This window comes from Uranotaenia lowii, chromosome 1 (assembly GCF_029784155.1).
Source record: "Uranotaenia lowii strain MFRU-FL chromosome 1, ASM2978415v1, whole genome shotgun sequence".
Taxonomy (NCBI): domain Eukaryota; kingdom Metazoa; phylum Arthropoda; class Insecta; order Diptera; family Culicidae; genus Uranotaenia; species Uranotaenia lowii.
Window position 1 is genome coordinate 33,907,737 of NC_073691.1, and position 26,738 is coordinate 33,934,474.

A 26,738-nucleotide genomic window follows, 5' to 3' on the forward strand; every position below is an offset into this window, starting at 1 on the left:
TGGTTTTCAGCTTTTGGCAAAAAATTTTAAAATGCATTTTTGAACGTTTTTAGCTACTTTTTCAAGTTTCATCCAATAAGGCAGGAGGCAGGCATCTAAGGAATTATGTTCGTCAAGTTATGTCGTGAGACGGAATACTATGGCTGATATGAATAAAGCTCTAGTAATTGCTTTTGCTATTTTCGAGCAGTTTTGTGAGTGAAATACTTCGAATGTCATGTATATTTTTTATCCGGAGCTGGTTGAAAGTAAATTTTCTACTCTGCACTTTCATATCTAGTTGAGCAAATGCTCTCAAATTATGCCATTCTAAAGTTCGAGCTCAGTAAAAGTAAAATCAATTAGGCAATAGACTTTTTGAAGGTCTGAACACGAAACAATGATGTAATTCATGATGTAATGATGTAATGTTCTCTATGATTAAATAAGCGTTTTCCTTAAGGTGGTCATTATGTCCTTGTCTCCCCTATTGAACAAAATTGAATTTTAGATATTTTTAAAGCAAAAATCTAATCGTTTTGTAGGTTTGAAAAATTTTTGTTCAATGATTTCAATTTTTTTAAACTTTATCCAGTAATGTCAGACACATTTGTAATGATATTTTCCCGAATTTTTAAACACTGTAGAGATTAACTTTTTTAAATCACGTATCATCATCTTTCAAATATTACTTCTACTTGAATGAAACAGATATAATAAAAAAACCCATTCAGAATCATTTTTTTAACGTGGAATCCTTCAATTTTATCTTTTATCAATGATTGATTTCCCTTAAAACTAAAAGTTTTAAAGCTTATAAAATCCATAGAACGAAAATTAAAGTTCATAGACAAATTTTGACAAAAAGATCGAGTTTTTCAAATGGTTTCACTAGTTTCTTGAAAAAAAACATCCTTCTGAAATGTAAAAAACTCTCTTTCAATTTCAATTTTCTTTTAATTTTTAAATAAATTAACCGAATTATTAAGTTTTATGAAATATTCTTTATAAGTTTGTTTTTGATTTTTAATTTTTAATTTTTGTGTTCTTAAAACAGAATCTTTTTGTAAGCCTTTGAAACTAATTTTTTCATATGAAAAACAAAGTTTCCACCTTCTGTCCTTTGGAGGACCCAATATTTCAATTGAAAGCGACAAAATATTCAGAGGTTTAATTTCAAAACTTGAAAATCTTCGATTGAAAATTTATGTATTAACGTTCCAATAATATTCATAACATTAAATCATGTTTTTCAAGCGATCATGATTTTTAATTAATCTTCAGAATGTTGGAAAAATTATTCAAACAAGCAACTTATGTTAAATTAAAATGTTAACTAAATTTGTTTGTTCCTATCTATTTGCAATAAAACTTGGAATTCATTATTCTTATTTCTTATTTATTTTTTCGAAATCTGTACTCTGTCAGTATAATTAAACAACTTGCATTATAAATACATAAAGTTATTATTTCGAACTTCAAAAATTGACTTTTTTAGCCTTTGTTTTGATAACTGGGAGAATTTTATAAAGAAAAAGCTTTAATATTTGATTTTGATCTCTTGTACACTTGAAATGAAATTTAATATTTTCTTCATTTCATCAAATAAAATTCAGTTATCATCTATTGAATATATTCTCCAAAGTTGAGAATGGATATTTTTTCCCAATCAAGAATTCACATTTCAAATCGTGTTAAGATTTAGTTCAGCGGATTTTTTTTATCAATCCATCAATTGAAAATGAAGAAAAGAAATGTTAATTAAGATGAATGATAAATAACAATCATTATAATTTTTTTAAACAATTTTAATCAATATTTCTAACCTGATCTGGCAGTTATTTGAAAATTCAGATTTTTTTTAAATCTGGTGTTATATTTTATGTATTCGGGATGAATCCCTTGAGAAAAAAAGTGTATTCTATTTCTGTTCATTAATTGTTATGTTCTAAGCTTTATTCGAAATTTTGATTTGCATTCTTTTTCTGGTATTTCGGAAATGTTGATTTCAAATTTTAAAACAAAACTGCTGATAGGCTTTTCGTTGAATTTGAAATAAAATAAAAACAATTCTTTTGACGTTTCGGCCTACTATTTTTAGCCATCCTCAGAAAACTATATTAGAACACAAAAACTCAAATCAAAGCAAACTTTTAGTGCAGAATAAGGAACATCGTTTTGAATAATTTATCAATGACCTACCGGAAATAGTATTGATTTGAAACATTTTGATTTATTTTGTCAGTAAAATTGAATATTTTTTGAGTTTGTGTGATAATCATAACTAAGTAAATGGTGTTGGAAATCAAATTCCTTATTTATTGTATGTTTTTTGAATTGTTATTATTTTTTATTTTTTATTGGATGAATTGTTATTATTTTTAATAACATTTTAATTGGTTTAAACAGTGAAAATTCACAACTAATAGCAAAAATGAGATTTACGGTAGTTTTAGTAAGGGATGTTTTTTTGAAAATTCATTGAGTGAATCTTCAGAACATTCTTCTTGTTGGTCCTCCCGATACAACAAAAATTCATCACGTGATCCTTCATAACTCTTTGCTTGTTGGTCCTCCCAATTCAACGAAATTTCATAAAGTGAACCTTCAGCAAACTTCTCTTGTTGGTCTTCCCGATCCAACAAAAAATAATGAAGTGAACCTTCAGAACATTTTACTTGCTGGTCCTCCCAATCCAACAAAAAATAATGAAATGAACCTTCAGAACATTTTTCTTGTTGGTCCTCCCAATCCAACCTAAATTTTATAAAGTGAACCTTCAGAAAACTTTTCTTGTTGGTCCTCCCAATCCAACGTAAATTCATAAAGTGAACCTTCGGAACACACTTCTGGTTGGTCCTCACGATCCTACATTAATTCATAAAGTGAACTTTCAGAAAACTTTTCTTGTTGGTCCTCCCGATCCAACAAAAATTCACGAAGTGAACCTTCATAAAACTTTTCTCGTAGGTCCTTCAATTCCAACGAAATTTCATAAAGTGAACCTTCAGCCAACTTTTCTTATTGGTCCTTGCGATCCATCAAAAAATCATTGTGTAAATCTTCCGAACACTCTTCTTCTTGGTCCTCCCAATCGAATTAAAATTCATAAAGTGAACCTTCGGAACACATTTCTGGTTGGTCTTCCCGATCCAACGAAAATTCATAAAGTGAAGCATCACAACACTTTCTTGTTGGTCCTCTCGATCCAACGAAAATTCATAAAATGAACCTTTAGAAAAATTTTTTATTGGTCCTCCCGATCCAAGGAATATTCATTTTGTAAACATTCAGAACACTCTTCTCGTTGGTCCTCCCAATCCAACGTAAATTCATAAAGTGAACCATCACAACACTTTTCTTGTTGGTCCTCCCGATTCATCAAATAATTCATTGTGTAAATCTTCAGAACACTCTTCTCGTTGGTCCTCCCGATCCAACCAAAATTCATCAAGTGAACAATCAAAACACTTTTCTTGTTGTTCCTTCCGATTTGACGAAAATTCATTGTGGAACCTTCAGAACAGTTTTCTTGTTGGTTCTCCCAATCCAAAGAAAATTCATTGATTGAACCTCCAGAACACTCTTCTTGATGGTCCTACCGATCCAACAATAGTTCATAAAGTGAACATTCAGTACACTTTTATGGTTTGTCCTCCCAATCCAACGAAATTTCATAATGTGGACCTTCAGAATACTTTTCTTATTGGTCGTCCCGATCCAACGAAAATTCATTAAGTGAATCTTCAGACCACTCTTTTATATGTTGATCCGCCCGATCCAACGAAAATTTATTGAGTGAACCTCCAGATCACTTTTCTTGTTGGTCCTCCCGATCCAACCAAAATTTTATAAAGTGAACCATCACAACACTTTTCTTGTTGGTCCTCCCGATCCAACATAAATTCATAAAGTGAACTTTCAAAAAACTTTTCATGTTGGTCCTCCCGATCCAACAAAAATTAATGAAGTGAACCTTCAGAACATTATTTTTGTTGGTCCTCCCAATCTAACGAAATTTCATAAAGTGAACCTTCAGCAAACTTTTCTTGTTGGTCCTCCCGATCCAACAAAAAATCATTGTGTAAATCTTCAGAACACTCTTCTCGTTGGTCCTCCCAATCCAACGTAAATTCATAAAGTGAACCTTCGTAACACATTTCTGGTTGGTCCTCCCGATCCTACATCAATTCATAAAGTGAACCTTCAGAAAACTTTTCTTGTTGGTCCTCCCGATCCAACAAAAAATCATTGTGTAAATCTTCGGAACACTCTTCTCGTTGGTCCTCCCAATCCAACGTAAATTCATAAAGTGAACCTTCGTAACACATTTCTGGTTGGTCCTCCCGATCCTACATCAATTCATAAAGTGAACCTTCAGAAAACTTTTCTTGTTGGTCCCCCCGATCCAACGAAAATTCATAAAGTGAACCATCACAACACTTTTCTTGTTGGTCCTCCCGATTCAACGAAATTTCATAAAGTGGTAAATTTTGAATTGGTAAAGTATTTATCTTAGTAAATCACGATTGTAAAGTTTCGAACTTCGTTCAAAAGATCTCTTGGTTCAAAACAAAATATTTTAAACAGAAATGGACAATATTGAACTGATAATTTTTAAAAACAGATTGTACAATGTGTATGTGCTATGCAAAGTATTTGTATAAAAATAATTGTTCGGAAAAAATTATAAAAAAAGAAACATTCTTAAAAAAATGTTTTGAATTGAGTCGCGACTCTCGTCTAAAACGCAATGCGTGAAATGTACTCATTACGTGAATATTTTAAAATGTTACCATCGAGTCTAAAACTGTCAATGAAACAAAATTCTCTGTAAAAAAAGCTTTATTTTACGATTTTCTCTCTCATAAATACACTAATTTATGAAACAATATTGTCGTAATGTAATGAACGATTTAATGGAAAACAGTGATCTTAACCTTAAAAAAATGTTTCAAATAACCAGGCAAAAGATTCCATTCTTAAAATGCCAACAAAACTTACCTCGATTTCCTGTGCCTGATCCTCGATGATGTTCTGGTGGTGTTTGAGCGAAGTTTCCAGCTCCTTGTTCCGTTCTAGCAAGGTCTTGCCGAGTTCCGCTGCCAGTTGCAGATCTGCAAAGGAAAAGAAAAAATAGGTCAAATGAGAGAATAATAGTGAGAATTAGAAAAAGATGGCGCCAAATTAAAAAATTAGCTCGCACACAATTATAACAGACTGCGGGCACAAGACCGTCACGGGGCTAATTTCGGCGAAAAGAAATTGAAGAATTGCAACAGCTGTGATTTGTTTTGATTCTTTTATTAGGCCGAAGGCCGAGATCATCAACAACATTAGCAAAAGCGGAATTCCGCTAGCTGCTCGGTGTCAAATTTGAATAATTTCATTATTAACCCCCGCTGCTGCTGATCTGAAACGATCATCATTGGCAATAATTAACTTATTAAAACGAACCGGTGCGTGGCGCAATGAGTCGAATTTGTCTAAATGAGGTCACCAGTAAGTAAAGATTAATTTATCTCGTGAGAAAATTTTTCATCAACGCGTAAGCCTAATTGATTGAACAACGATAATTTCTCTAGCGATTTTGTGAGTTTTGCAATAAATTTATAGGGATCTTAACCATTTTCCCGGCAAATGAATGTAAATTAAAACGTTCATACCTAAAACAGTTTCGACCTTGAATGTTATAAGTTTATTATTCATCCGGGTAAGCTGCAGCTTCATCTTTTTCCTCCTTCATTGATAGGTATGAACCTACGCACGTTGAAATAATCACAACTAAGTGCGAGCAACACGAATGAAAAAAGATGATGCAGAGCTGGAAATCGTTACGAAAAGATAGCGAGAAAAAACTTGTCCATCTGGAAGTTTGCAAGCTCATTGCTGCTGCTTTTGCGGCCAACAAACGAACATGGCAGCAAGTTGTAAATTCATTCACTTTTTCTCAACCTTTTTATGACCTTCATTTGGTATGGTAGTGTTTTTCTCACCTTTTTTTAACCTTCCATTGTCCGAACGCAATAGGTATTTGATTATTATTTTAACTTCCGAACTTCAATCACCTGTTTGTTTTATAAAGATTTTTTATCTTTATTTCTCTAAAAGTGTTGAAATTCAAAAAGTTGATTTGAAAACCCAAAGTGAGGTATTGTCTTTTACATAGTTCTTTACTTTCTGTTCAGAAATATTGAAGATTCAATAATTTTTAAGAAAATAACTAAAAGTTTATTGAAGGGTTCATCGCACATGCAGTTCCAATTGATTGATGCGCCCCATAGAGTTGTTCGAATTTAGAGTGGTTCCACTCTTGTTTCGATTTGTTTAAAGGCAGCCAGGCCTGTTACACTTGTACAAGTACATGAGCCATACCATAAAGTAATAAATTTTGATTTATTGGAAGTGCAATCCCAATCAAAAAAGCCAGATCTACAGGGGATCAATAAAATCTATGATATAACTTGACTCAATAGAGAGAAGGTTTGAGATTCGATTATAAATACCTTGTTTAAAGATATTGTTGGAAACTAAAAACTCTTTCAAGTTATAGCTAGATTCCTTATATATATATATATATATATATATATATATATATATATATATATATATATATATATATATATATATATATATATATATATATATATATATATATATATATATATATATATATATATATATATATATATATATATATTTATATATATATGGGTCATTCATTGTCAAGTGTGCACAGCGAAATAAAAGAATCTTATCCAAAATTCGCAAAACTTGGACGACAGACTCGTTGAGGTCTACAGAAGATAATCTGAAATTTTAAGAATGAACCGCCCATTTGTTCTTGGACCCTCTCTCCTTTGATCGTCGTTTTCAAAATTTTGAACAAGTTCGTTGAAACCCGTAAATTGGTTCGACTAAAGACAAAAAAGTTATCAAGCTTTAAAGAAAGGTATTTCCGGAGCAAATATTACTAAACTTATTTATTACTAAAGCTAAACTTATTGCTATTAGTTTTATGCAGAAATGCTCTCATCTTTGGTTTCTCACGACAAATTTCGTAATCAAAAAATCAGCTGAATTTCATATTTGTTTTCTAGAAACTAACTAATCTATGTTTCAGTTTGCAATTAACTTAAATCTCTTCAAATCATTTTGAATCATATATGTTTTCACAACCCATTATTCATCTGCATTGCAAATGCTGATTATCGGTTATTTTCCAAATTGTAAACAATTTCGATTTGCTTTTTTATTTAATTTTGAGTGGGAACATAAAAAAAACTGATATAAAATTCAATCGATGTTCACATTATGAAATTGATTACGAGAGAACAAAGATGAGAATATTTCTATATAAAACTAATAGCAATAAATTTAACTCATATTTTCTCCGGAAAAACCTTTCTTCCAAGCTTAATAACTTGTTTGGTCTTGGGTCGAATCATCTTACGGGTTTTAACGGACTTGTACAATTTGAATAGAAAAGATCACAACTACAGTGAATCCCCGATTTCATCACCCCCGTGATGCATGACTCGAGTGATTTTCAAAAGCCGGTTACATCAGAACTTAAATAGTACCAGCAGCACCAAATGTGCAGCTAAGAACAAGTTCACTGGTGTTGAAAAAAGGGATAGAAATTTTGACATTTTGTTTCTATTTCAGCCGCCTGTAATAGAAATATTGCTATTTTTGCATTACAGCATGTCAAAATTTCTACCATTTTTTCCTTACACCAGTGAACTTGCTCTGAAAGGTGTTTTCCTTCGAAAGCTATAATGAGTTCAAAAGCGATGATGACTTGATTTTTTTTTCATACCTCCAAATGTGACAGCTGTGATAAAAAATGGATTTCTAAGCCCCATCATTGATATGAAATAAATTCTATGCAGCTCAATATTTAAGATCTTATTGATCTTACTTTCAAGTTCCAAAACAAGTCTCAATGATCTTCTATTCAGTTTCCAACGGTTCTCTCTCTATCTCAATAACACACTTGGCATCGGTTCATATCACCCGCTGTTGATTTTTTACTATTCCACGCGCCGGATTCCAAACTCGGAATTTTGCTCGATTGCTTCTTTCCTACATTTCCTACATATATCGCATAAGAATGGTCACTCAAGTATGGGAGAGTGGGGAATCATGGGCCACTTTTTTTCTTTGTTCCATTACTTCTTTATTATACAAGATAACAAAAAAAATAATGGTATAATTTTCTACATTTTTAAGATATCACAAGGCATTTTTTTATTTAAAAAAAGTATTTTTCCATAAGTTCTGACTGTTGTAAAAAAAGCAACATTTTTTGGATTTTAAAATCGGAATCGAATTGACCAAATAACACGCAAAGTTTATGAGTTGACCCAAAACTGTTATTTCAAAATTTATTTCGTTATTTTAAAGCAATTTCAGTTAACGAAATAAATCAGAGACCTGTGTATGATCGAATAGATTCAAAAACCTGGATCGAGAACGTTTCGGCAAAATTCCTTATATAGGATGGACAAAATATCTTCCATAACTCTTTATTTGGCATAAGAAAACTTTACAGATCGAGAAAACGTATTTTGAGTTTTGAATGTGTATGAGAACATAAAAAATCCAAGATGTGTGGCCCACGATTTTCTACAAGCTATGATTTGCAAATTGTTTGCGGTTTGAGCATATTTTTGTTATGAACTTTAGGTTCTCCATCGATGCAATTATCGGATGTTTGTTTAATTATGTAAGTTAATTTTTTTTAATGTTTTTAAGCTTGATAAATAAAAGAAGCATATGATGCGTATTTAAGTCAGCAACATATAGAAAAAAATACTTACGCAAAGCGAAGACGATGACAGTTGGATTCAGATTTTTATCTCAACACATATCTGAGATATTCAAAGTGACTCACGTTACTCCACTCTCCCCTACCAAATTACTTATTTAAAAAAACTTGCCCGGCTTGAGGATCAAACTCCGACCTTCGTGGTAAGAATTGAACACGCTACCACAAGACCAAATCTAGATGTTGTTCTAACTGAAACTAAAACTCGGAGTGATGATGTGATTTTGTACGCATCTCAATGCACTTTTGTGAATTAGTAAATCCCGTTTTGAGCACTTTTGTGCCCTTTATGTGACTTAAGTCCCTTACAACGTACATATAAAACACTATTGCAACTTTCCTGGTCATTAATGAGTACATATAGTTCACTAAAAAGTATTGGGCAAAATAAGTCACAAACAACATATAAATCACTTTTGCAACTTTCAAGTTCATTAATGAGAACATAAAGTTCACTCAAGAGAATTGGGCAATTGATTCCCCAGCAAACCTTGTTGTAGGTATATTTCTCAACAACTTTGTTATACGATTCATATACATTATAGAATGATCGTATGAAACTCGAAAAAACAGTATTTACCTACCAAAGTGGAGGCAATACACAAACATATTTTCAACTTCTGGATAAAGCGATAAGTGTATACGATTTGGACGATATTCGACACCATATTCATACATATTGAAAGAATGCAAGAGAGCACAGTTTTTTTTCTCAACGCATGCGAACCGTTTCCAGCTACAATATTTGCTGCCTCTGTCATTGGGCAATTCTTGCAAATACATCATCTGAAATTTAGCAATCTGGTTGCACTGACGGTCGCAGAAAGAACAACAAAACTGTTCTCTCACTTGACCCACGAGGGAGACGAAATCATCTGCAAAATCTGCAAACATGGCGGACTTTCTATCATATCCGATTAAATCCGACTTCGATTAACGATTTTTTTCTTGCGTTAGTTGGAATTACGATTCGCAGTCACGTTTTTAATGACTTGAGTTATCATTTTTATTGCGATTTTATGTTTGCTGGGTCTCTTTGTCAGCCAATATGTAACTGTGAATCGATTAATAATCAACCCAAAAGGATAAGGTTTAAATCTGACTATTTTCACATTAATTCAAATTTGGTTATAAAATCGAGTCAAAAAAGGAGACAAAATCGGTGCATGATAAAATCGAGGATGATATCTTTAAAAAAGAAAAGTCTTTGAATATTTGAAATCGATGATTTGAACTCATTCTTCAACTTTTTCGAAGTTGAAATTAGTTAAAATCTTTTTTTAAAATTTGCTCATAACCTCCGTTTTTAGCAGATTTGGAAAAATTATCAAAAAGAAAACTTCAATAATGTTTTTCTCAAAAGTCAAAATTCTTTGAGAAAGTTGATTTTTGAGTTAGAACCTTTATAAAATTTTTGTGATGATCTTCACAGTTTAGCCAAAAAAGTGCACAAATTTATTTAGCAAATTTTCACCTACATATATTCAAAAGTTGTATCGGAAAACAGAGCTGTTAGAAAAATAACTAAATTAATATTTTTAATCAGCACACCAAAATACGTCAAACATAGCTCGAATATTTTTTTGCACCAATGAAAAAATGTGAATTTTTGTGCCTTGTGTAATGGTTACCAAATTTTTGATAATATTCAACTAAGTATGTCCACGTTGACATGAACCAAACCTATACCCCTCTTTTCCATGGACACTCCCTCCCTCTAAGTTGTCGAAGTGGTACGTGGACTGCCCCTTAGTTTAACATTGGTATAGGTCTTCTAGACAAGCAGAGCAGAGGAATCACTTCCCAAGCAACCAAAAGTCCCATAAAACAGGTACAAAAACGCTTACTCAGCCCTATCATTGATATGAAATCCGTTCTATGCAGCTCAAAATTTAAGTTCTTATGGATACTTTCAAGTTCCAAAACAAGTCTTAATGATCTTCTATTCAGCTTCCAGCGGCCTTTTTATTCAGCTTCCAAAACATCGTAAAATGAGCAAAAATCTCTCTCCATCTCAACTGCACCCTTGACATAGGTTCACATCACCTTCTCTTGATTATTTTCTATGTTCTGTACATGGTGCCGCCATGATGTCACCCACCGGATTCCAAACTCAACTAATTGCTCAATTGCTTCTTTCCTACATATAATGCATCAGAATGGTCACTCAATTACTTAATTACTTATTGAAAAAAAACTTGCTCGGCTTGGGAATCGAACCCCGACCTTCTTGGTGAGAATCGAACACGCTACCCCTGGACCACGCCTAGATGTTGTTGGAACTGAAACTAAAACTCGATGTGGTGATTTGATTTTGAAGACACCATAATGCACTTTTTGTGACTTATCAAATCCCGTTTGAGCACTTTTGTGCCCTTTATGTGACTTAGTAAATTCCGTTTTGAGCACTTTTGTGCCCTTTATGTGACTTAAGTACAACGTACATATAAATCACTTTTGCAGCTTTCAAGTTCAATAATGAGTACATAAAGTTCACTCATGAGAATTGGGAAAAATAAGTCACATACAACGTACATATTAATCACTTTTGCAGCTTTCAAGTTCGTTAATGAGTACATAAAGTTCACTTAAGAGAATTGGGCAGTAGATTCTCTTTGTCAGCCAATATGTAACTTTCGAAGCCATCACTCAACTAAATATGTGACTTTTGGTTGCTTGGGTTACTACTTAGTCCAAAAAAATATTTCAATAAAATATTCAAACTTTAATAGCTCGGAACTAGCAATACTTCTTATATTGTATTGATGTTGTAAGTGAAGATGTGATATAAGTGAAAATATGATAGAAAAAATAATGAAAAATGCATGTTTTAGAGAAAATTTGGTTTTATCAACAGTTTTAGACTCGATGTAACATTTAAAATTGTGATTTTCTATGAACCGTAAATTTAAATTCAAAACAAAGATTTCAAGTGATTAAGTACCAAAATCGGTCGAAAATTGAAAAAGGTATGGTAATTTTACTGAAACAGCAATATTTGCATCTTTGAATAACTGAACGAACCGCAGTGTACCAATCTTAATATGGGAATCTCACTCGTTTCAAGCTAAAATTGATCATAAATTTATCAAAAAGTCACATGCCAAATTTCAGTAAGGTTTGACCATCGGGAGGAGTTCGTTGAGTTTGAAATGTAAATGGGATTTTAGAGTATTTTGCTCGAGAGAAGCAAAAAATACTGGTTAATAGCTTTTATGTTTATTGTTTAATTGCATTTTGCAAACATTTTTATTAAGGCCTTTATTGAGACACATATTTCGTCCGAGTTGCAGCTCAATAAAGAGTGGAACCTCTTTTTCCTACCTTCAAGATTATTTAAGGAGAATCTATATTTCGTCGTCACCTTCAGTTAGTTTTGAAATAAGATAACAAATTATGAATGTATTTTTTTTACAATGAAAATTCATAATTTTCTTTCTATCTTTTATTTAATTTCCGAGTTTTGAAGAAAGGTTCTACTTGTTTTGAAAAGACAAAATGAATGATTCGATTTCCAAATTTCAATGCTCTTAAATTGCTTAAGATATGAGCCGGATTAAATAGGAAGTTATAAAAAAAACTCTAATTTCTGTTTAAATATATAAGGAATGTGTTCTTAAAAACGATACTTTGTTTAGTGAATAACTTTTGAATGCATTCAACAATTCTGCATTTTCAGTGAAGCAGCCTTGTAATGCTATGTGTACATATGCAAATTTTTGTGACGTTCTGTCAGGTGTTTTTTTTTAAAAGATCGAAACGATTTTCGACTATATCCACCATCTGTAATATGTACTGTGTACCACCTCTTTTCAAGGCTATTTTTGATAACGTTTTCTGTTTCCTGATACTTGACTCTTAAGATAACTCAAAATTTTTTATTTTTGTTGAAGTCATGTAAAATCTTACTTTTTTTTTGTTTCGATTATAGTCGTTTTACCATCTTTACGGCATTAGCGATTTTATATCAACGTTGCATTTGGCAGTTACTGAAAAACTTATCCGGTACAACAGTGTTCGATGTTTACTCTTGGGCTCGAATTCACGGACATCGGCTCAGAAAATAACTGACTTGCCAACTGAGCCACAAGCCAATGAATAATTTTACCGTTGCCCTCTTTTGGCACTAAATCTTCAAATTTGACTTTTCATCATTCCAGCACAGTTTTCGCATAATGGCACATTTCCAGATCCAACCAAAACAAAAAAAAACTACTTTGTTAAACCTTTTGGAATGCTAGGCAAGGAAAATGGTTAATTAATCTCCGAAATATCCAGTTGTCAACGAACAGTTTCTGACTGGAAACCTGCCAGTCAGATATTCGGTAAAGGGGTCGTTTTGTTGTCCCTTAAGAAATTTGTCATAACATCTCTCCGTAAGCGGTCCAAATATTTTGCGCACGATTTGACCACCGTATTTTGTCAATTTTATCAGTGGGCAGCTTTTTTTAACCTTGTAGAAACGAAGTTTATTAGTCAGCTGGACGAACCATTCAGAAAAATGTACGTTTGTTTATCCCTTCCCCCATTGATATTTTCAGGTTGCGCTTGATAAAAGCTTTCACAATAGGGTAAATGAGCCTAATTTCGCTATAGTTTGTCAGAGGTTTTTAGATTTGATATTATTGCGCCGAATCTTTAAAACTTAGATATACAATTTTTTGGTAACTAAGTTCCAAATTTTTTTCTGAACTCTGTTTTGGTTTGAAATAATCATTTCAAGCCTTAATTTACGAAAAATATCATGTTTTATAAAGTATGTCGGTGTTCCTAATTTGGCACTAATTGTTCCTAATGTTAACATATGGGTGTTCCTAATGTTAACATATGAGGAAAAATGTATCAGCGTACCCAATATTATACTGTTTGTTCCTGATTTTGCATATGGGTCTGTTTTTTTAATACTTTAATGAGAAAAATCTCAAAACTCACCTTTTTATAAATTTTATAAAGTTTTTGGAATATGAAAGGGGAAATAAGGACTATTTAAATCCTACACAATAACTCTTTACACTAGTTTTGAAGAAAGTTGTGGACGTTGAGCTTATTAAAATTCAAACTTTTACTTTTTCAATGGATAAATTTATTATATTTCAAAAGTAGAAAATTCATTGTGATGGATACAAATACAGACCCCGTTTGATTTTGGCAACATGCCCGTACATTTTGTGTTGCCAAAATCGAATGTTGCCAAAATCGAACGGTTTTTTTTTTCTCATCGTGTTTTTAAGTTATTTTTTACAAAATAACTATTATTATTATCAAAAACGTTGGTTTTAGTCAGTTTCCGATCATATGTAGTCATTTTTTAATTTTTTCATCATGTTTTTGATGCATTTTGCACTTTTCTTGTTTTGTTTATAGTGTTTGTTTTCATGTCATATTTGCTGTTTTTGTCAATCTTCATCATTTTGTAGTTGTTTTTGTCATATTCGGTCTTTTATCACTTTATCAAATTTAAAAAAATATTTGGTTTTTATTGTTGCATTTTATCACCATTTCAGAACATAAAAACGTATTTTTGATGTTTGTGTGAATTAAATTGGTCCTGTTATAACGAAAACTAAAAGGTATTGTTGTTTCTAAAAACCGTTCGATTTTGGCACATGTGCCAAAATTGGATGTTGCCAAAATCGAATGTTGAAAAAATCGAATGTTGCCAAAAACGAACGGGGTCTGTAAGTATAGTCAAACAGAGCATCATGCAACAGCATGGTTCGATGTAACATTTGTGTACCACAACACTTATTTAACTTTTATTTTAATATAATTTAATAAAATCATTTAATTTACATTATCATCTAATGATAACAAAAAGATGATAACATAGTTTCTCACATCGTGAGAGTGTTTTATGAAGTTATTAATTTCTCATAGAAAATTCGAAAAATCGAAATTTTTACATTTTTGGTGCCGTAAAAACTTTACACGATGTGACGGATTGACTTAGTAATATTACCTACAAACTTTATATGGAACTTATTATCCTACATCAACGCTGTTGGTGTATGAATATTTTTCGGGCAATCATTTATTTTTTTAAAATAAATATTTTTAAAATTCCATTACCAGTCTGTTTAAATCTTATTTCCATATGCTGGAATATGACTTTTAATTTTATTGTAGTATTTTTTACCCCTAAATGTATACAGCACCTTTATGCTTTCTCTTAAAAAAAAATCATTGACAAAAAAAAATATAAATTTTAATTCGAACAAAATCAAAAATAGCTTAAGATCATGCTTTATGCGTAACAAAATCACAAATATATCAAAAACTATAACTTTTCAAACTTTTTCATTTGATTTTTCATTAAAAACAAAAGTTGTTGCCATAAACCCCATTTTCTAAGTAGGGTGAAAATCGCATAGTTTGTAAATTCAAAATTAACTGGTGAAACCAATTATTTTTCTGACTACGTTAAAATCCCATTATTATTACTTTTGATGTACAAACGATAGGATTATCTTTGGACATTAGGTTTTTGGAAGCCATTGAAGTTGAAAAGTGTTGCATGCATGCCCCAAAAGACGGTATACAACGTATTTTATTGAGTTTTTTTTTTAATTTTCCTTTCGATTTTTTTCTCGTTAAGGAGCTCTCTGTAACTTGAAGGTTTCCTTCTCTTTCGCGAAGGGTGCGTTCCTTACAACCTGGCGAAAATATTTTTTAAACATTTTTAGCTTTGAGATATACTGATGTAGAAAAAAAACCATGTTTTATTAGCTCAAACGGTTTATTTTAACAGATCGTTGAAAATTATGTTAAAACACAATTCTATCAATCAAATTTATTTCAAATACATTCTATGACTTTAATATAGTTTGGAAAACTTTGATTATGTCCATAATTAGGAACACATTGAAAATAGTGTTCCTAATTGTGGACATATGCTTTTTTCAGTTTTTACACGAAAAAAACATGGTTCTAACATACTTATTAGCTAAATCGTGATAAAAAACAATCCGACAAAAAATTTCAAAAAAATCGGATGACAAATTCAGCTTTAAACTTCTATTTCTGAACAGGTGTTTTTAAAGAAATTTGCTAACAATTCTATTCAATTTGGACATACTTTGAAACAATCCGGATTTTACGAAAAATCCTGTGAGTTAGAAAACTAATTTGTTTGTAGAATGAAAGTTCACATGATCCTTTACATTATCAATTTTTTGATAATTGTGATAAGTGAAAAATAACGTCAAAAACAGGCAAAATCGAACAGTATGTTAACATTAGGTACACATGCCACATTAGGAACACTTACCCTACTTAAATTTATGGAATCAGTCTTCTTAACTTTTATTCAAATTTTGGCTCATTATTAGACCCTTTAGGACTCCTTAAACGATTTGTTACATGAATGGTGGTCGAATAGTTGATTTCCAGCAGTTTTTGGGTCTCTCACTGGGACTTTTCTGGATTTTTCTCGATCCTGCCCAAAAAATTTGTTTATGAGCTTCTATATTGGACGCTTTTTCAAAAACGACTTGACATATTGTCACCAAATTTTGTACACGCGCACATTACATTACGAGGTAGCTTCACTGAAAATATTATCAATTTCACTTATAATCAAAGAGAAGGTTTAAAGAACCTCTTAGCTGATTGAAACTATGATTTGAAAGTAGTCAATGATTCCTTCGAATTCAGCCACAGTATTTGAAAGACCCAAATAATAGTTTTTCACAAGCTACTTGCTAGCATCCTCAGTGGGATATCGACTGTCGATAACCCACTGAGGATGCTAGCAAGTCTGCTAGTGAAACACTAGTATTTGGGTCTTTCAAATACTGTGGCTGAATTCAAAGTAATCATCGACTACTTTCAAATCATCATCAACTTCCATTGATGCATTCAAAAATTGAAGCGTTGCAATTTTTTCGAATACACTCCGAATACACAACTCAGTATTAAATTTTTATTTTAAGTTTTCCACGTTTATCGAGTCTGTAATGTTTGAACGGCAAATGATTTTGGAAACTTTTTTCTTAGTTTTGATAAGAAATATCTGATTTTGTAACGAATTTTCTGATTAATTCTAGTTTTTGAACGTGTCTGGGGGCAATCATCAAATAGTTAAAATCACAACTATCAACAAGCCCCTCGATGGACCACCCTACGGCGACGATTGCAGTGATTTATTTTCACCTTGAGCTCCCAACTCAAGGTAAGCGCCCCTTCGGCCGTCCGTTGATAGAGGCAACTTGCGCGATCTACTCAAGCTCAAGTGTTAAAACGAAACAGAAGGCAGAAGGGTAGAAGAAGCCGTCATTTGTATGTCAATTTCATGGGAATTGCCCACGCCATCCGGATGGCGCTTGTGGTCAAATTCATAGGTCGTTTGTCCGTTTTCTGATGTTTGGCTCTATCATTGATGTTACCCATAAGTCAGTCATCCGTCAAACAATTGGAGCTTGTAAGTTTTTTGCTGATTATTTAAAAAAAAAAACACAGAAGAAAAAAAGTTGTGAGCTCGGTCCAGATTCCTCTAGGTTCAGGTCGGTCAATCGCCGCCCGTCACAAGTTTTTGGGTGGGAAATTTTCTCAACTTTCCTTACAATAACTTGTTCTGATCCGGTTCAAGTGGCACGACGACGTGACGGGCTCCAAACACATTTGCACACAATTTAATGATTGTTATATTTATTAGAGTTAAGACCGGGCTCCCTGGAAAAAAAAATGAAAGATGCATCTGACGCCTAGCCAGAGTTCTCAGGTCACTTAAGAGAGGGAGGTTTAAGTGATTCAGTAGCCTCCCACATCGCGCTTAAAGATGGGCTGGGCTCGGTTAAAGCTGACTAGGGCTAATTGAGTATGGATGATATACACTTCCGGAGGTCGGTTGGAATGAACTGATTATCTACCGAGAGATAACATGTCCCCGTCCATCCGGAGGCTTCCACGAATTATGGCCTAATTTAATGCCACTTAGTCACATCGGAGAAACTAGATGTAGTTTGGCAAACTGGTTTCGCTATCAGTGAAATTATATCATGCCGAACTGCGCTTGATGGATGGGTTGATGAAAGAAGAAAATTAATTTTTCAAATCTGAAAGAAATTCAAAGAAATTGTCAATCGCATTTGTTCAAGCAGTTTAGAGCTGTCCTGATGTTTTTAAGGGGGGAGTAGGGTCTAACGGATAAAAAAAACACCATTTTCACAGATTTTTTTTAGAGCTATCGTTTAAACAAATGTATTCAAATTTTTTGCATTATACAAAGCATTGTTAAAAGAACATTTAGTATTTTTTTCGTAGAAAAATATTGAAAAATGTGCCGGTGACGGAGCACTTTCGAGGATGCCTTTTAGAAAACAGGATTTGCGGTGGACACTGTATCTCAGCACAGAATCATCTGAAGTCAAAAAATCAGAGCAAAATATTTTTAATAGATGTTTTTCTGGACCCCAACGATTTTATTCAACTTAAAAAAAATTTCATGAAATTTTTGTGGCTGTTTGAAGTAAACACTACGATTTTTCACGAAAAAATCCGCCATTTTTTATCTGTAAAATCTCCCCAAAGTAGAAAAAAGAGAAAATCGTTAGGGTTTGGTATTTTATATGTAGAAAATATGTTCCAAATTTGAAAAGAATCGGTGAAGTAGTTTTCAAATGGCGATGTCCACGGACTTTAAAAATGTGCTTTCGAGAAAAACGCGTTTGAAGTTTCTGCTCTCTCTCTCTTTCAGTATTAGATAAGAGGAGATAATGGCCTATAATTTCTACAGTTTTGCTTCGATTGACTAGAAAACTTGACACTACATTCTTGAAATGTTTTACAATAAGTAAATAAAAAAAAAATAAAAAAATCGATTTTTTGAAAGTGTTAGACCCTACTCCCCCTTAAGAAATGCCTTGTTCTAAAAGAATCGTTGAGTAATTTGCTTGAATAAATAACAAGGAAAAGAGTATTTCAAATTGAATATTTTTTGGTGAAGTCACACGATTAAATCGTTGATTTAAAATTTAAGATTCTATGACCAAACATATATTTTGATGCTCTGAATTGGACCAATGACACTTTTAAGAGTTTGAAATATACGACCTTCTAAAGCTTATTTACAGTGCTTTAAGTTAAAGACCACTATTTGAATATTTTTTTATTATTTAATTTAGAAAGCTGGTAAAATTTCAATGCATTTTGATGTGCTATTTTATGATTTTCGTTTAAAAATAACAGAGTTATGTAGCTTTGAAATGTGATTACAGTAGTTTTTCGATTCTATCACTGTTCGATTTTATCAATACTCGCCAAATTCACACTCGATTTTGTCACGCTTTTTTAGAAATCATATGAAAAACAAAGGATAAAGCAAATTTCGAGAATTACACTTTAAAAGTCTAAGTTGAGCAAATTTCAATTTTTTTTTCGAAAACGATCACTTTTTAGTTACCTAATCAAAGGTGTGATGATTAAAATAATGAAATTTGAAATTTGCAGAAGAAATTTTTGATGCGTTTTTCTTTGAACTCTTTTTTTCAAAATCAACATAAGAGATAACGACTGTTAAGTTTCTGTAAACACTAAATAATTAAGTTTAACTAAATTCAGACTTTCAAATTTATTTTCAACATGGTTTTATTTCAAGAAAGAATGTCAAAATTGCTATAGAGAACAATAATTTGAACTGAAATCGATCCTTTGTGTTTAGTAATCATTGATTATTACGTCTTATGATCAAAGTTTATTGATACAAAACGCTTCCACTACTGAAAACATGATAAATTATTGATAAAAGACAATAAAAATACTTTTTTCCACTTTAATTTTTAGTTTTGCCAAATTCACGGTTTCGCCACATTCACGGTCAAAATTTTTTTGTCCGTAATAAAATCGAAAAACTACTTTATTTACAAAAAAAAAACAAACTGAATTTAAATCAAAAAATAAAAATGTTAGAAATCTTAAAAAAAAAAACAAGTGTTTTTAAGTCATAAAAATGAGCCAAATTTCCAAATTTTGGGAAAATATAAAGACCCCCAGCGCAAATTGTCAGATAATAAAACAAAATCCCCCCATGTTTTTTTAATCAAAAGTTCTTGCTAGGCCTTTCAAAAAGTTAAGTGTTAACTTATCTTTCTCCCGAATCAACCATTTTCAATGCTCAAAAGATTGTTGATGCATGGATGAATCAGCCTTGATATATGATCGAAATTGTTTATTAAGCAACTACCATATTTGCTTTAAATTTTTTCGCTGAATTGAGAATTATTTTGACGAGTTTTTTTTATAAATAAGGCCGGAATAAATTTCAAATCTTTCTTTTGTCACTCGGATTTGGAACATCGCGAGGGGAAGGGGGATAACAAAAAATAATACGAAAAACAAATAAATTGCACGAAAGCTTGAATGCAACAAAATTGCGTACTATATCATTGCACAAAACCTATAATAATCAAGTAATTTTTTATCGAAAAGTTCAATGAAATCAAGAATATAAAAGGTGAAATAACTCCCATCTTCCAATATTTGTTTTTTGATCTTGTAATCTTTCGGATATTTGATTTTGTGTTCGAAATTTACATAAAATAATTCAAACTTTATTTATTCCCCCCTTCGAGTCTTTGGAAAAATTTCGAAGGCGGGAGTGACAAAAAAAGAAATTGTTATTTATCATCTTAAGTGAGTACAAAGTCAAATAAGTTCATTACATTCGTCCAGCTTTGAAACCATAATAAGCCCTTCGACATGTAGAGAAGAATGGGAATGCTTGATCCTCATGGAGTTGGCCATGAGAAAAAATAGTAATCGGTCGTGCTTATGACAGCTTCGCGAAAATTATCGTGTTAGATTTTTTTCTGGAAGTGAAATTTTAAAACTGAAAAACGCTTAATCGGATCATATGAACAATGTGAAAACGAAGATTTGAAATAGTGTCGTGAAAAGGTGCTACTATTTTTCATCAAATATGACGATGGCTCTACTACACTTCATGAATCTTCCTATCGGTAAACTAAGCGCCACGAAAACGACCAAAAGGAACATCAAGATATAGACGGAGTATACTCGATAGAATTTAGCTAGAAATGAAACCAAGACAGGATTGGTGACCCCTTTCCGATATATTTCTTTTTTTTTTATTTGAGTGATGTCATGTCTAAATATGGATAATCAAGCAACAGTGACTGAAATGTACAGGGATGATCACGATTAGTACAACAGGACCATCAAATACAAATCAACCCATGCTGCCTCCGTTCCTCATTGCCTATCTGTGGACTTTGGTGAGATTGATTCATTTTATTTTAATTATATTATATTATTATACATATTTCGTCCATCCTATTTGCCATGTATTTAGGATTTCCCACTTAAACATCCCTTCCCGTTCCTTTCTGAAACAGCTTAATGGGTCGTATGAGTTCTCTGCACCTAAAGAGTTATTTTTGCTGTTACAGATAATCCCTTCTATGATTACATTGACTTGTCACGGTGTGCATGGTACCACACTGATCTTCAAAAGCAGCACTTGAAATGAGTATTGAATCCAGATACTCATTTTGGCATCTTGCGTTGCTCTTGATTATCAGTTGTACCTCATGTATCAGCCAATACAAGATGTGTGTAGTCACCCTATGCTATGCTATGCTATGCTAAGAATGGGAATGCTTGATCCTCATTTCTTATTATCATCATATCTTTTTTGAAAAATTGAGAAACTTGCCGTCTTTTACATATTCTGAAGGCATATCATTTCAAATTTCTATGCTCCAAAAATTTAAACGATGCACATAGGAGTGCTCTATGGAAAAAGTTGGCCAAAACCTGTTTTTCTGTTTTAAATGATTAAAAATCTTTCTTTCGTTGTTTTCAAGTATACACAACTGATTTTTAACCGAAATTTCAAATTTCTTAATTTTGGTCTTTTTGGGTCACTTGCTGCACCCTTATAAAATGTTTGTTTTCAAGTAAATTCGAAGCAAACCAACCGATCAACTATCAGAAATGATGAAAAATATAATTTTTTAAACAAGCAAATCAAATGCAATAAAAACATATGTATAACACAAAGTAAATGCATGGCATGCTCGCTATCTGAAACAAAATTAGGAACAAAAGTCGCTCAAATTTTTAGATTTCAAAATTTAAATTAGCTCGAGTTCGCAAGTATGCGCACGATTTTTCTGTTGGACATGTTTAAGGAAGTAAGAAGCATTCGTGTGTTATGTGAAATTTTTCCCGGCGGAGACCGGAAGGTAAACTTCAACACTAATTTGTGAAAAAACAATATAGGTTTGTTAAAAAACATTGCACTATTTTGTTTAGCTTCTCTACTACATTTGTTTATCAAGAAATGAACGCAATTTCAACCAAAATTCATTAATCATATTAAAACTGAAGATTTGTAGAAGAAATTTTGTTTATAGTCACATTATTCTGCGTGTTACGCAGTCTGTAACTGTACGTGTTTACACCAAATTTTGGAAGACAATATTTATAATTTTGATACATCAATGTTTCGAGTTATGCCATTACGAACTCACAATACCGATGGTTTAAAATCGACAATACTATTATACAACAACTATCTAACAACCAAAAAACCTAAAAAAAAAATTTTTTTTCTCAAATTTTAATTTTGAGGTTTTGGCCAGGATTTGGGGTAAAATACTCCTGTGTGCGATGCTTGATTCCGTACATGAGTTACAAGCATTGTCGAAGAGCTTAAAAAATTGTGAAATTTTTCCCAGTTAATGGAGATTTGATCCTTTGTTCAAGAATACTTGGTTCTTCAATTAGGGACGGTTTAACTTTGTCAAAAATCGTGCAAGCAGAAAGATAAAAGATAAATTGAACGGTTCTTTGGCCATAGTCAAATTTATTTCTCAGCTTTGAAGTCTTAGATATGAAGAATTCTATAGGTGTGTTTACAATTCAATAATGATAGCATACTTTCAGGTGAAAATTAATAATTTTAGACAAAATCAATCTTTTAAGTCTTTATAACCAGGCAATCATTAGATAAATATAAGTATAAGTATAAAATATAAGTATAATATGGTATAATATGGCAGAAAATGATTAGAATTGATGAATTATGAATTCAGAAGTGGTTGAAAGCTATTAATAATGGCAAATGCTTCGAAGTGTTCAATTGAGAGTCAAACAATAGAACATGTAATTGATAGTGACAGAATCAAACGATTAGTGGCTATCTGCAACATTGGGATATGGCGACCAAAAAAAAAGGTAACCACCTTCAAAATTAAGCTATCCAAACATTTCAAGACAATTCCAGACATTTTTTCAAAATCTTCCAGACTTTTTCGAAAAACAGTTGGCAACCCTGGTTGAGAGTCTAACCAAAATAGCCAACTATATAAGAATCTCTTATGAATTCGTCTCAGCAATGAGAATCGCAGAGAGAGCTAAGCAAGCCTTGAACGAGTGCGGTCGTGTTTTTTGTTCGTACATTTTCTTGCGTTTTAGTTTCTGGGAAGAATGAAAATAATTTATTTGTTTGTTTTGTTTATTTTTATAGAGAATTTGAATTTTGAATTCATTCGCCTCTTTAATTTATAATTTTAATCTAACTTATTCAAGATATTAAGTCGCTGGTGAAGATAACTCCGGTGTATTCGGATAGTTCGTCTGGTTGTAGAACTATTAAGGAAAATGCGTGTTTTGCCACTAGAAATGCGATTTTAATGGGCTTATGCTGCTGAATTTTCAAAAAATTCTTGTAGTGGAAAATACCTGTTAATCTTCTCTTGTGAAATTTCAAGCTCATGGATGTGTTATCTAAAAAATTGGCTGTAACGTTGTAATTCCAAATCGAATCCCCAGGAAAAGTAATACAAATTCGCTTGAAGTGTTCGCTGGCTGGCATTCCATATCAGTGTTGTTGGTGAACACAATTAGATGCTTCTAAATTGGAATTAAGAAAGTGCACGTTTTTAAATGAACATTTAAAGAATACAGAAGGGTTCTTGAAAGTGATTCATGGTGGCATTAGGAATTTGTTTTTATTTTCGTTCTTCTTGCATGTGATGTGATTTTCAACACATGTTACTTGATTTCAAACGTTGCCTAATTCTGGCTTGCTACGACTTTTGTATAATTGCCTAATTGAGTTCACAAGAAAAGATAAAAATTGACTGTGCACCTGTGAGTCATGTTTCGGTGGTAAAATTCCATGTGATAGAGTGAAATACAGATGAAGTTTAACAAACACACGTTTGTGGGTTTTTTATGGAAATTAAAGAAAGATGAGTATTCTTAATTATTTTCTACTCACGTAGTTAAGACTTCCGATACGATAATAACAAACTCATTTTTTGAAAGCATATCTAACAATTCCTCTTTGAACTCCTCTGTGAGTAAATTTTTATTATTAAATAAAATTTTTGAAAACCTCTTTCAAGATCTAAAGGAATTAACGATTTTTTTTAACATGCTTCCAACAAAACTGCCCATCTGAAACGTTTGTTACTGGTGGTCACGTTTTTTTCCTGTTCCTGTTTTTCAGATGCGTTCTCTGCTCCATATCATTTTTTGATCACGATTTTATGTTAAAATAATCGAAAACATGAATAAAGACAAGGATACATACTTGTATTATTCTTTGGGACTCAGACTGAAGTTCTTGCTTTGGAAGTACAATTAGTGATAAGTGATTTTTCATCAAAAGTTGAATAACTCAGATTTTTTTTTCTTAATTTTCATAGGCAACAGCATCATTTGTTTTTCTCCAATTGGCATATTTTTCATAGATTTTTTTTGGAGATTCCATTTGAATGGAAAACATTGTAGTCAAAAATGAATTTTCGTTAGAAAATCATAACTAACTAAATACAATCGAAGCATCTGAATAATGAATCATGAATCATGAATTATGAATAATTTGCTTTAAAAATCTAGTAAAAGTGGAAGGCTTGTGGATACTTAATATATTATCATATTTGGTTCGTACTTCAAACATTTCTATTATTTTTTATATTTTTTTTTTGGTAGTTTAAATGCAAATCAGAATTTTGATTGCAAAATGTAAAACTTTTTTTAATTTCTTCTAAAAACTCTCCTAAAAATTTTAATAACACGTCTTGAATTCGAACAAAAAGGTACTTCGCCATTTTATTACTTTCACTATTCCACCATCGCCCAGTGGCATTAGGCCAGTCTCGGGGCAAATCGTAGACCAAATTTGCAAGAAAAAAAACCACAACACTGACCAATCCATTTCAGGCTCCCGGGAATCGATTTTTAATTGAATTATCAGAAATTGGCTGGAAAATTGCCAACCACCACACATACATAAATCGATAAAGGCGGGAACTGGGACCGAGTAAGGTATTTGTTTTTCTTTCACTTTCGTTTGGTTATGGTTGGACTGGAACTTTTCACAAATCTTAACCGCGCACACACCCATTATTGTTTAAGCGTGTAATCGTTACAGACTAACCTTAGAGCTAGTGGAAAGATTGAACGTGAGAGACGGCAAAAAAGTAGCGAAATAAAATGCCAGATAAAACGCTGATCGTCGTCATCGAGGTGCTTACTAAAGAAACTAATATAAGGTGGAGCTTTTCCTTTCGTTCGAAGTTGGTGTAATGAAACGCGCGACTTTTTCACTCGACTTTACCATAATTGCCCTGCTGAATGTTCAATACATTTTTTGCTAGTTCATACAACCTATTCTCTCCCTTTCAATTTCTCCCCCTGCCCGACCCTCATTTGGTAAACCTTTATGAGCATTTCTTTAGATATGTGTGTGGTCGGCCATATTATGATTACATTTTCTGGTGGCTGCTGCCGGGAAAATCGGCATTATGAATGGATCGACTGGATTGAGGAAAGCCAGGGAAAAACAGCTAATTAAACTGCCCGGCCCAAGGCAAGGCTCAATCAATGGATACCCGGAGAAAAATCTAAAACCTTTTGGTTGGCCTTTCTTAGCTGAGTATTGGCAGAAAAAGGTCGAACCCTTTTGTGCAGTGGACGGAGCGGATTTGCCCCCGCGATTAATTGGGTGCGCCTCGAAGCACCATCTCGCAAGCAGTATGAAGATGTAGATTGCGTTTAGGCTAATTTGGCGGATAAACTCACTTTAGTTTTGCAAAAACTTAAGCTCTAATTTAAGCCCAGATAAACGGCTGAGCTTAGCAGAGGCCACACATGCAGAAAATTTGCATTGCCTGGTATTAGAAGTGGTATGTATGATGTAAGGGTTACTTCATACAACTGTTTGGCAAATTATCTCAGCAGAATTAGATCAGCACCGGATGCCAAAATTTGCATGGGAAATCGTTATGAAGACTGATTTGGCGGTTCAACTTTAAATTATGAAAAGGGAAAACATGGTGAATGTATTGCATGTTTGGCATAATCGTCTTATCATATTTTGTCAAAACCAATAATTTTTTTCAAAACGAACAAAAAATTTGGAAAGAGATTTATCAAAACCGTTCTTTAGATAAATATTAAATTGAGGACGGCGAATAAATTCTAACAAAGGTATCCCAAAACTCAACTGGCTTTATTTTGGCAACCATACTGGATCAAATGCTACTAACATTTAATTCACTCTCAGTGTGTGGAATTTAAACTTTTCCTTATTCATCCTTTATTCCAGGGATAAACAACGCGAGCCCTCGAAGCTTTTGTTGAAATGGAGCTCAATTTCTAGATTTTTCGTATGCTAGATTATTTATTATCACTAAAATGGAAAGAAAAATATGTCACTGACTTCAACAAACATGCATTCCACTTCAATTGTATTTGCATTTTTCTCACAATCATTCAGATTGTTGATATTTTTTCTAGTTTTTGAAGTATTTATTGTGCTTTTTAAATGGCATCAGGGCAATATTATTGTCTCGCAAATAACATTTTATCAGTGATAACATCGGATTTTGCATTTATTCAGATTCTATTTTTTATGTATTTTTTTAACTACCACTTTTAAATTCAAGATCCATAA

The 26,738-nt window shown here is 32.4% G+C and overlaps 1 protein-coding gene across 4 annotated transcripts in view; it reads right to left on the minus strand.

Annotated features, from left to right (window-relative positions):
* Positions 1–26,738, minus strand: part of LOC129740228 (uncharacterized) — a 444,184-nt gene that overhangs the window by 47,431 nt on the left and 370,015 nt on the right. For all 4 annotated transcript variants that reach the window (XM_055731837.1, XM_055731838.1, XM_055731839.1 and 1 more), the window contains one exon: positions 4,984–5,096. In XM_055731837.1, coding sequence (XP_055587812.1) covers positions 4,984–5,096 — 113 coding nt within the window. The remainder of the gene's footprint in view (positions 1–4,983; positions 5,097–26,738) is intronic.